A 12,654-nucleotide genomic window follows, 5' to 3' on the forward strand; every position below is an offset into this window, starting at 1 on the left:
GCTTCGGCTATGGGGCGGTATACAAATGCAATAAATAAATAAGTAAGAGAATGGCAGATGTATCTCTGTTGAAGGGATGTTTGGTTTAGTCTTGGAAGACCTATACTCACTGTCCAAGTAGCACAAGAGGAGTCTAGTGTTCACACACATCTTATGAAAATAATATCCAGCAGGGACTTTTTAGCAATGGTAGTTGAAGTGATTCTTTTAAACTTTAAATTAGATTCCTATAGCTTCTAAGAAACTGCTAGTTTTGCTGCCTTGAACAAAAGCTATTTACAAATCTAATTATAAAGATAGATAACCAGTCAATTAAAAGTAGCCAATTTTATTCAAATCAACATGTGCTGCAAAGTTCACATAATTACCGCCTCTTCAAAACAGTACATAATTAAAGTCCTTATCAAATGGAAGTTGTCTTTCTTCCCCAAGTGTTTCAGTAGAAGCCAGAGTCTTGAGTAGCCCAGTTAGGTGCCTGTTAAAAAAAAAAAAAAGCATATCTGAAAGTCAGGACACAAAATATTGTGCATTCAAAGCTAATAAAACCTTTTTATTTGGAAAATATTTTTTAAATCCACTTTAGTCAATTTAGTCAATAGTTAAGATTTTACTCTCAAGATTTTACTCTCAACAGCCTTCTGTTATGGTGTTCACCATGGGGAATGATCTCCCTGTTGAGATCAGGTGAGCACCACCTGCAGGGTGTGTTTGCCATCAACTGAAATACTTCATACAGGTTTTTCCTGACCATTATTTTTAATGCTGGTTACTGTTAATTTTGCTTATTATACTGATAATTGCTTTGATTGGATTTGTTATGTTTTATCACTATGAATACTTTGGAAAATGAAAAGATATAGAAATCTTAATAAAATAAACCAATTTATTTCCCAAAGCCTATTCCAAACCTAGAGACAAGTAATAAATTCAACAAATATGAATGCCTAATTGGATACAACCAAAATATATTAAGCGAGCCCACTTGTTGTTCTTGTTATGTGCCTCCAAGTCCACTACGACTTATGGCGACTCTATGAATCAGTGACCTCCAAGAGCATCTGTAATGAACCACCCTGTTCAGATCTTGTAAGTTCAGGTCTGTGGCTTCCTTTATGGAATCAATCCATCTCTTGTTTGGCCTCCCTCTTTTTCTACTTCCTTCTGTTTTTCCAAGCATTATTATCTTTTCTAGTGAATCATGTCTTCTCATGATGTGTCCAAAGTATGATAACCTCAGTTTCATCATTTTAGCTTCTAGTGACAGTTCTGGTTTAATTTGTTCTAACACCCAATTATTTCTCTTTTTTGCAGTCCATGGAATCCGCAAAGCTCTTCTCCAACACCACATTTCAAATGTGTTGATTTTTCTCTTATCAGCTTTTTTCACTGTCCAACTTCTTTACATTTGAGGACCTTTTCTAGTTCTCTCAGAGCTGCCCTCCCCAGTCCTAGCCTTCTTCTGATTTCTGGACTATTGTCTCCCTTTTGGTTAATGACTGTGCCAAGGTATTGATAATCCTTGACAAGTTCAATGTCCTCATTGTCCACTGTAAAGTTGCATAAATCTTCTGTTGTCATTACTTTAGTCTTTCTGACGTTCAGCTGTAGTCCTGCTTTTGTGCTTTTCTCTTTAACATTCATCAGCATTCGTTTCAAATCATTACTGGTTTCTGCTAGTAGTATGGTATTGTCTGCATATCTTAAATTATTGGTATTTCTCCCTCCAATTTTTACACCTCCTTCTCCTTGGTCCAATCCTGCTTTCTGTATGATATGTTCTGCATATAGAATAAAAACAGGGAGGCCCGGAGGGTGATGACAAGATCTAGGGCCTTCTCAGTGGTGGCCCCCGAACTATGGAACAGTCTCCCTGAGGAAGTACGCCTGGCGCCGACTCTGCTTTCCTTCCGGCGCCAGGTCAAAACCTTCCTATTCTCTGAAGCATTTTAAGTTACATTGATCTAATTTTAATAATGTTTATTGTATTGTTGGTTGTATTTTAATATTATTTTGTTATTCATTGTATTTTTATACTATTTTATGTTCACCGCCCAGAGAGCTATCGCTAGTCGGGCGGTATATAAATTTAATAAATAATAATAATAATAATAAAATAAATAGGGTGATAAAATACACCCCTGTCTCACACCCTTTCCGATGGGGAACCAATCGGTTTCTCCATATTCTGTCCTTACAGTAGCCTCTTGTGCAGAGTATAGGTTGCGCATCAGGACAATCAAGTGCAGTGGCACCCCCATTTCTTTTAAAGCATTCCATAGTTTTTCATGATCTACACAGTCAAAGGCTTTGCTGTAATCTATAAAGCACAGGGTGATTTTCTTCTGAAATTCCTTGGTCCGTTCCATTATCCAACGAATGTTTGCAATATGATCTCTGGTACCTCTTCCCTTTCTAAATCCAGCTTGGACATCTGGCATTTCTCGCTCCATATATGGCAAGAGCCTTTACTGTAGAATCTTGAGCATTACTTTACTTGCATGGGATATTAAGGCAATCATTCGATAATTACTGCATTCCCTGGGATCCCCTTTCTTTGGAACTGGGATGTATATGGAACTCTTCCAGTCTGTGGGACATTGTTTAGTTTTCCATATTTCTTGACAGATTTTTGTCAAAATCTGGACTAATTCAGTCTCAGTAGCTTGTAGCAACTTTTGGTATGCTACCTATTCCTGGTGATTTGTTTCTTCCAAGTATTTTAAGAGCAGCTTTCACCTCGCATTCTAAAATTTCTGATTCTTCATCATATGGTTCCTCTGTGAATGAATCTGTCATCCTGTCATCTCTTTTATAGAGTTATTCAGTGTATTGCTTCCATCTTCCTTTTATTTCATCTCGGTCAGTCAGTGTGTTCCCCGGTTGATTATTCAACATCCCTACTCTTGGTTTAAATTTCCCTTTCATTTCTCTAATCTTTTGGAATAGGGCTCTTGTTCTACCCTTTTTGTTGTCCTCTTCTATTTCTATACAGTAACTATTGTAATAATTCTCTTTGTCTCTACGTACTAGTCGCTGTATTGTTGCATTTAGGGTTCTGACTGTGTTTCTATCTCCTTTTGCTTTTGCTTTCCTTCTCTCTTTAACCATTTGAAGAGTTTCTTCAGTCATCCATTGGGGTCTTTCTCTCTTTTTAACTAGAGGTATTGTCTTTTTGCATTCTTCTCTGATAACGTCTCTGACTTCATTCCATAGTTCTTCTGGTTCTCTGTCAACTAAGTTTAAAGCCTCAAACCTCAAACTTCTCCACCTTCTGCTACCAATTATATAACCAATTTGATTCCTATATTGACCATTTGGTGATGTCCACGTGTATAGTCGTCTTTTCGGTTGTTCAAAAAATGTGTTCGCAAGAAACAAATTATTGGCTTCAAAGAATTCAGTAAGTCTTTCTCCTGCTTCATTTCTGTCTCCTAGGCCCCATTTCCCCACAATTCCTAATTCTTCTCTGTTCCCTACTTTTGCATTCCAATCCCCCATGATTATCAGCACATCTTGTTTTGGTGTGTGATCAATTTCCTCCTGTACGTCTGCATAAAATCACTCCAATTCCTCGTCTTCTGCATTTGCCGTCGGAGCATAGACTTGGATGATGGTTATGTTGATAGGTTTCCCATTTAATTTCATTGATATAACTCACTCAGACCTTGCATTGTAGCTCCTAATTGCTCTTGCTACATCACTTCTCACTATTAAAGCAACCCCATTTCTTCTTAATTTCTCATTTCCTGCATAAAATATTTTGTAGTTGCCCGATTGGAAATCTCCCATTCCCGTCTATTTTAGTTCGCTCAGACCAAGTATTGTAATGTTGATGCATTCCATTTCTTGCTTGACAATTTCTAACTTTCCCTGGTTCATGCTTCTCACATTCCATGTTCCTATTGTGTGCATCATACAACTCTGGACTCTCCTTTTGCATCTGTGCGCATCAGCCTCTGGGCTTCCTTTCGACTTTGACCCAGCTGCATCATTAGTCACAGCGCTACTCGTACTTGTCCTTTGTTCTTCCCCAGTAGCTCAGTGAGTGCCTTCTGACCTGGGGGTCTCATCTTCCAGCACGATCTCGTGTTGCATTTTGGATACTCTGTTCATAGGGTTTTCGTGGTAAGAGATATTCAGAGGTGGTTTACCATTGCCTTCCTCTGAGTCTGAGTACTCCTTTATGAACTTCCATTTTGGCCACTTCTGCATACATTAATAATATGCTGGCAAAACAACTTGTGCTTACCTCAGCCCTACTGCTCTGGTTCAGTTTTTTCTCAATGTTCATAGCTAACATCTGACTCCGGAAAGACAAGCTTTTGGTCTTTTCAATCACTTGCTGATAAGGTGATACTGCATTGTTCCCCATAACAACATGACCCTAACAAGAAAAGGGGGAAAAAAAATCTTGCCTCAAATACTGAAAAGAGGTTATACACTGGATACAGTTTCTACTCTTGACACTGGTTAACACATTTGTCTTTTAAGCTCAAGGTCAACAGATGAAATTTACAGGATATTATTTGTCCCCTTTATGGGAGGAAATTTATGGACATTGGAACAGATGGAGATTTTATTACCTTTGTATTTGTGTCACTAATGAACAGGACCTGTAACTTTCAAATACTCTTAATGTTTATCAAATGTTATGAAGTTTACCCCATCCCATTCTATAATTACTAAAGCATGCACTGAGTACACTTAAGCACTCTAGCATTTATGAATAGCTATCCCTTAACAAATTCCTGATTTTACCAATCAATTTGGGACAACTGATGACAATTGGTGAACATGCTGAAAAAAGCACAGATACTAGAACTTTCCCCTGTAGACAGATCTTTCACCAAACCTCTGGTAGTCTAAAAATGTAAAAACTTGAGGGATTTTTTATTTTCAAAGGGAGAAAGTGCAACTAGGAACATGCTAAAAATTACTGTACAGTATTAATCACATCCTTGATCTTCCATGCCCCCTCCCCACACACTTCAAAACTGCAGGGGACATATCTGCTGCCATTTATACCCATCTGTGATAGCTGTCCTCTCACTTCCACTTCAACTCCAGCCTGAATTAATAGGACTTAGAGTAGTCAAAGATATGCAACCTACATCTTCCTTTCAGTAATCCAAATGACATCCCAACTTTTTCCACACACAGAGAGATCTGGAAGAGGGTTAAAATTCTTGCATCTTATTGAAGTTATGTTTTGACATTTATGTCCATAATGATGTACTACTGATAACTAGCTAGTGTGCTGTAATGGTCAAAAGTGTTGTACCAGGACCTGGAAGACAAGGGTTCAAATCTCTATTCAGCCATGAAGCTCACTGTGTGACTTTGAACTAGTCACCCTCTCTTAGCCTACCTCACAGAGTTGTTGTGAGGATAAAAATGGGGATGAGGAGAATCAAGGACGCCACCTTGAAGTCCATGGAGGAAAAGTGGGATATAAATGTAACAACACATAAAACATATTAAGCATAGCTTACGAAGAATAGCTTTGGGAAAGATCACAGTTCAGTAACAGAGCACAAGTTTTGCATTCAATAGATCCCAAGTTCAATCCTCAGCATTTCCAATTAAAAGGTCAAGTAACTAGCAATGGCAAAGACCTCTGCCTGACCCTGGCCACTGTCAGTCACAGTAGATAATACCGGGCTAGATGGATTCTGGTATAATGCCGTTTTCTTGCTCCTGTGCTGTACATCGAGGGAACTATGATGTTTGCCCTGAAGCCTAAGCCAGAAGTATTAAACTACTACAATTCATTATTACTCCCATGCTGTTCATCCATAAGGAGACATCAATATTGTATGGATAAAACTTAAACCTAGTTGAAGACTATGAAGTAGTAAAATGATATGTTGGAATACCTTGTACTATGCCCTAGATTCCCTTTGCTCAGAAACTGGTGCAATGTAGCAATCTACTATATATTTTGAAAAATTGTTTTTGTACACTTACACAGTTGGGACACCTCTTAAGATAATCAAATTTGCCATGATGGTTCCTGAGATCAAGAAGCAAGTTTCTGTCTATGTTTGAACAACACTGGATGCCATTTTGTATCAAAATGGTGGACTGAACCTTTAAAAGCTGCACTGATTTAGATACCTCTTACAATATTAAGAGGTCCTAAGATATTGGGCTCCTACTGGGAGAAAGGGCAGGATATAAATCTAATAAATAATAATAATATTGTAACCAAATTTGGCACAATGGTTCCTGAGGTAGCTGGTTTTTGTCTGTGTTTGGATACATTTGGCCACTATTTTGAATCAAGAAGGAGGACAGAACCTTTCAAAACTTCAGTGATGTCAGTGAGTGTTGCTGTTGGCTTGTTAGAATGCACCGCTGGGCATTCCCTCACTAGTAACTTCATATCAAATCCATAGTTCAAATCTTGCTTCAGGAATGAACTTAGTAGGCAGCCTTGGATAACCCACAGCATCACTGCCTGGGATATATCTGCAACATGGAGATACCATTCCTTGCATACCTTATGAAAGAGGATTTCTAAGGATCACTGAGTACTTTGGAACGCTAATTTAAATATTATCCTATACTAATTGTGAACTCATTAGTCAAGTGTCAATCCTTATGTGTTTGCCTATTAAAATCATGTCTACCCCATTCTTCATTGCATGCAATTTCCGAGCAAGTTACAAGTTAAAAGATACACATGTGCATAAAATATGAAAATAGAGGCACGTAAAATACAGCCAAAATAATCAAAACAAGAGGCAAGTAAAATACAGCCAAAATAATCAAAACAATCAGTCTGACATTGTATCCAAAATGGCACAATCCATGCATAAGAGGGAAGTATCAATAGGCTTGGGGGAAGCTCTAGATTTGCAGACATACAAACACTTCAGCAAGAACCCTAAATATTAGGGGGGAGAGCGAAAAGGGGAGAGAGAACTGAAAATAGCCCTTCAAGAACTAAGCATGGTCAGAGGTCATGGAATACTGAGTGACTGAATGAATACTGAGTGAAAAAATGGTAAACCAAGTGGCAGGAGGAATGGAATATCCTTGAAGAGAGTATGTCTGGCACCCTGTATAACAGCATTCCAGACTGCAATATTTTGTTGAGGTCCCACTTGTATCTCAAAGTATTACTTGAATCATCTAAATCCATCCACGTTGGAGTAATATAGTCTTGTTCTTCATGAAAAGTGCTATGGGTCATTTTAGTATCAAAAACTGAGCTACAGCCCCATATAGCAGGGAGCAAGGGGAGAAGAGAGCAGAAAACAGCAAGAAGCACTTCAGTAAAATCCAGCTGAGCAACACCTTTATTAAGATCAACCAGAAGGTCACAAGACAGTGAGCAAACATTCAAGTTCTACAGAACTCTTCACCAGTCTAGACTGGGGACGTGGAAAGTGTGGCCCTCCAAATGTTGACTACTCCCATCATTCTTGATGATTGGCCATGCTGGCTGAGCTGAAGGGCACTGGAGTCCAACAACATCTGAAGGACCACAGGTTCCCCATCCCTGAGCTAGATGATGCAGAAAACAATGTCAGAAGAGGGGAAAAAGAACATAACAGTGCGAAATTAGGTTGGACCTTGTAGTGATGAGGTCTTGTAGCTAGGAATGAGTTCTACGAGTTCCCATTAACAAATTGGGTTGTGCCATACAGTGCAATGAGAAACTTACCAATTTTGAATCTATCTTGGCATCAAGCCTTGCATTACGAATTAAATTCACAATCCACCGTTCAGCTTCTTCAGGAGTCATGTTTAACTTGTCTGCCAACATACTGAAGGAGAAAAAATAAATACATATTTTATTAAATACATGCTCCTGACTCAACTTTTGCATTCGATTTTTTACTTACCAATGTTTCAATAGTTAGGTAACACACTAAATAACATACCTGACGTCTTCAACACTATTGCCAATTTTATTTTAAGTACTTGTGATGCTGGATCAACACAATACAAATACAGAATATTAAATAGCAATATTGTAACAGCTAGAAGCAACAAGAGAAGGATACATGAAAAAGTAAAGATACCTCACAATAGTCTTCTGCATTGTAGAATATTTTAGATTATAAATTAGCCTAACATGCACCACAAAATATTCTCCATTAAAAATCACTCTAACATACATCAAGGCCCTTTAAATTTGCCATCAAAGAGAGGACCTAGTTGTCATTTCAATGGTAAAAAAATACTGCTTATTAGCTACAGTCTGCAAACATTTGACTAGAAGTCTGCCAGACTCATCTGCTTGATGCCCATTTACACTACAAAAGAAAAACAAAACAATTGAGAGGTATTCACAGGAAAAAATAAACTGATGTTATTGTCCAAAACACTTCACCTGATTCATGTTGAGAGAGACTAATAACACAACCCTTACAAATCAGTGTGATTCATGGACCCTTTTATGTATACTGTTTAAAACCAAGGCTACACCAGTCACAATAGTTTACATTTATGAAGGAGAGGGCCAATTAAGATTAATTATAATAGGACTAGATTCCAGAAACTAGAAGGAATTAGATTTGGTTAGGTAACTAGACAATTTCAGCACAACATTAGGACAGCAATACACACTATAAAAGGACCATATAGGCTTCTTTTCATTTGCTGGAAGGTCTCCCTGGCAAAGTAAATCGTTCCAGGGATAGGTTCCATATTAACTCAATTAGTAATAAAGCATTGGCCAGATGGCACATCTATGTGATGCATCAGATCACTTGTTCCCAAGATTTGAGAGTCAGATATAGGTTTACAACTGGCTCGCTCTTTCATGGAGGTGACTTTATGACCAAAGTTATCCTAATTTCTTTTTCTTGACAAGAGGCAAGAGCCAAGATTTGTTGTTTTGTCAACAAGTACTCTGCAGTTGGCATTTCCTGTGGTTTTCTAACAAGTTTTTGGCTTTTCTTCTGGGGCTTCATTTATTTGATAATTATAAACTTGAAAATTTTCCTCCCAGCTTCTGAACCTCAGAAATACCCTGTTTTTAACCTCAAACCTAGCCAACATGCTACACTGGAACCTCTGTTTTAGTTGTGCCCTAATGCAATCTCTGCCTACATTCTACTAAAGCTAAGCTATGTTGCCTTCTGGCTACCTGAACTAAGATAACATACTTTAAAGCTATTACATTTTCAGACTTTATTCTCTCAACTACAGAACTTCAACTATACAGTAATTTGTTAACAGAGCTCCCACCCCATGTAAGAAACCCTACGCACAAGTAAAGTGCTCATGTATGGAGTATTGCCAGAGAGTATGGCCAGTGCATACATCATCATCATAAGGGCAGGGTTCACCCTAGAGGCTTCCACTTAGCCCTTCGTAAGTTCAAACTTAATGTCTGAAGAGGAAAATGGAAGACCACATATTAAGCTAATTTGGCTTATAAAGGAATTTTTATCCTGGCCTCTGAAAATAAATGTAGGTTTCAAACTGGATTACTAATCAATTATTTTATCTTTTTTTTAAAAAAAAATCTGTATCTTCCTACATACTCTCTCAATAGTTATACAGATAAAACAGTTTATTTAATATTTTAAAACCATTATGTTTAGGTGTGGCTACTGGATGAGTTGTGTTAGTCTAAGGCACTGTTCTTCAACAACCTTGGGTCCCCAGATATTGATGGACTACAACCTCCCATAGTCCTTTGCCATTGGCTAAGCTGGCTGGGGTTGATGAGAGTTGTAGTCCAACAACATCTGGGGACCTATGGTTGAAGAACAGTTGTCTAAGGTATTATGTTATTGTTGTTATTGTTGAAAACCAATTTATGCAAGAACTACAATCAGTTGAGTGACAATGACTAATCAAGCAAGAAGACTCATTTAAATGCACTTCCTTCTCTGACCTGCATTGATTTACTCATATTTCTTTCCGCAATAATAATGTTTGTACACTTAAGTAATAACTTCAATCGTTGCTCTTGTTTGAAACCAGTGACCTAATGTACAGGAACCAATACACTTTCAGTTTGATCGTAACAGATTAGCATGATGTGGCAACCTTTAGAAGTTTGGAAATTCACACACTTAGGCTGTCACACACTTACTGACTATAAGAGTGAAGATGAAAGATAAAACTTTCACAAAGTGTGTTTTATGATTTTTCCAATGAAGCTCTGAAATACTTAGTCAAAGATACCACCCTCACTAAGACTTAGGAATCTCATCCCCCTCCCACTCACAATCATTTATATTCTCACAAACACCCATTAAAATGAGCAGATAAAAGCTTTGAAAAAGCAAAAGTTTGAAGAAGTCTAGCAAATCATAATGGCAGCATGTAAGAAATACGCAATTGGTACAGAACAAGATTTTCTTTCTGTCAGCTTTTTAGCAAACTGAAGACCCTTTAACATGTTTCCATTTAAGCCACTGCTTTTCTACTTAACAATTTCTTGGGGGTCAGCTGAGATTACTAGCCAACATTATCCAATCTGATTAATCCTAATGCAACATTCATAACACAAAATAAACTACTGGATCAGTATTGAAGATTTGCTCTTGTTATTCAGATGCGCTCACAAACATTTAGTCAAGTATTTTTGCTACACTATTAAGGCAGGTGGTCCAGTCTGAAGTCTAAAGTAAATTTATGTTTTCATGGAGTTTCTAGTACTAAGTAGCAGAAATAACTTCTGCTATTTCAAAGAGTTTAAGGGTATTAATACTACTCAATCTTGTGGGCAAGATCCCAACTCGAGAAATGCTCAACTAGGATTCCTACAATGTCAAGGTCCCACCTGTTCAAACATCTACATTTCAGTTATGAAGCACCTCAGCTGTAGTTTATATCAGGGTAGCTAACCTTTTTCAACCCAAGGATCACACTGTCCCATGGCTTTACCTTCTGGGACCTGCAGTGGGTGTGGCCAAAACATAAGAGTAGGTCTGGCAAAAACTACAGTTCTCCAGGCTGCGTCACAAAAGGGGACCCTTAAGAATGATCAATAATTTAAAAAAAAACATGAAAGAAAGAAAATGGACAATGGGGGGCTTGGAGGCAACAAAAATGTTTTAGCATCACAGTGGGGGAACAGTCCATAAAAAGAAATTTATATACATAGACATCATACCCACACAAACTTTTGGCATCACATCAGGGAACCCACAGGAGCAGTAGTTTTTTAAAAAATGCAAATTCAATTTTTTTAAAACAAATGGATTTGGGCGTGTTCTTGAAGGCAACAGGGAGAGGGAGAGAGAGAGCGAGAGAGAGAGAGGGAGGGAGGGAGGGAGGGGGAGAGAGGGAGAGAGAGAGAGAGCAATATTGTGATCTCCATAATCAGCAAGTGTGAGGTTGTACAGGAAGCAGGGGAGAGCAGCAATGACTGTACTCTCTCTCAATTTATGTTACTCCCCCCATGGCAGCGATGTTGTGTTATGCCACGCCTCTCATGGCAGCCATCTTCTGACAACACTCACAGCTCTTCTCACAAAATTCCAAGTGTGCCCGCTGGTCCAAAAAGGTTTGTGACCTTGGCTTACAAGTTAGCTATCACTGGCTTATATGGATGACCACAAAAGTCTCTCCCAGAGGACTTGAGGATTTCTTTTCCACTAGTCTGAATCAGTATCAAGGCATAGTTTTCTAATCAGTGAACTGTGAACTTTCCTTTGATAGTATAACAATGAGAAGAGCCAGTGTGGTGTAGTGGTTAAGGTGTTGGACTACAACCTGGGAGACCAGGGTTCGAATCCCCACACAGCCATGAAGCCCACTGGGTGGTCGTGGGCCATTCTCTGCCTCTCAGCCTCATGAAAACCCTATTCATAGGGTCGCTGTAAGTCGGAATCAACTTGAAGGCAGTACATTTACATAACAATGAGGCCATAACCGTTCAAAATAAGAAAAATCTACGAGATGCAACTCAAAAATGTCTGCTACTGTATTAGCCGAGTTTAACATCCAGTGCAAAACTGAATTCTACTGTGTGGAAAAAGCAGTTGGTAAAACCATGACTGATGTGAAAATATATTAACTACTGAATCTACAGCTGTGGTGGAAAATAGTGTCTTAAGTTTTTCACATAGCATGGAACTAGAAATGCTATACAAAACAACTGTACTGATAAAGTAATTTAAAACCTAGTATTAAAAATACAGCAGAAGGAGATGGAAGGTGACAAATCAAAGCATCCAAGGAATTAGTTACTCTGGCTCCTTCAACTTTACTACTAAAAAAGCTACACCTAGCAGAGCCCTCCAGAGTAACAGACGTCTACACACATTTCCTGATATTTGCAGGGAGACAGAGGAAGCCCTCCCTGGTTTCCCCAACCCTTTTGGATAAGATTTGAGAGGCCCTGGCCTTTGATGGTAGCCTTAGGGTATCTAAGAAGGAACCAGCAGCTGCCACCGCTGCCCCGAGAGGAGCCCGCCGAACCGCCCGAGCCCACCAGCACCATGCCAAAAACAGGGAAGCAACTGTTCAACCAGCAGCAACAACTGGAACACCAGAACAACATCAGAAGGTGTGGGGGATGGGGGAGCGCCCCTTGCAGCTGCTTTCCAGTGCAGGGCCTTCTGCTCGTCAACAGCCACTGCCATCGCATTCTTCTCCTCCTCCTGCTCTAAGCAGGACCCAGGACCTTGCCGCCACTTCTTCAACAACAGCCCAGTGCGGGGCCTTCTGGCGTGGGGG

The 12,654-nt window shown here is 39.0% G+C and overlaps 1 protein-coding gene across 3 annotated transcripts in view; it reads right to left on the reverse strand.

The window, feature by feature from the left end:
• Positions 1 to 312: 312 nt before the first annotated feature.
• The window catches only part of EIF3E (eukaryotic translation initiation factor 3 subunit E), a 44,340-nt gene continuing 31,998 nt past the window's right edge, over positions 313 to 12,654 (reverse strand). For all 3 annotated transcript variants that reach the window (XM_061605117.1, XM_061605126.1, XM_061605134.1), the window contains 3 exons: positions 7,673 to 7,775; positions 4,250 to 4,384; positions 313 to 475 (listed from right to left, as the gene is read on the reverse strand). In XM_061605117.1, coding sequence (XP_061461101.1) covers positions 437 to 475; positions 4,250 to 4,384; positions 7,673 to 7,775 — 277 coding nt within the window. In that variant the 3' untranslated portion in view covers positions 313 to 436. The remainder of the gene's footprint in view (positions 476 to 4,249; positions 4,385 to 7,672; positions 7,776 to 12,654) is intronic.

The sequence above is a fragment of the Rhineura floridana genome, chromosome 1, assembly GCF_030035675.1.
Source record: "Rhineura floridana isolate rRhiFlo1 chromosome 1, rRhiFlo1.hap2, whole genome shotgun sequence".
In the NCBI taxonomy this organism is placed as follows: Eukaryota; Metazoa; Chordata; class Lepidosauria; order Squamata; family Rhineuridae; genus Rhineura; species Rhineura floridana.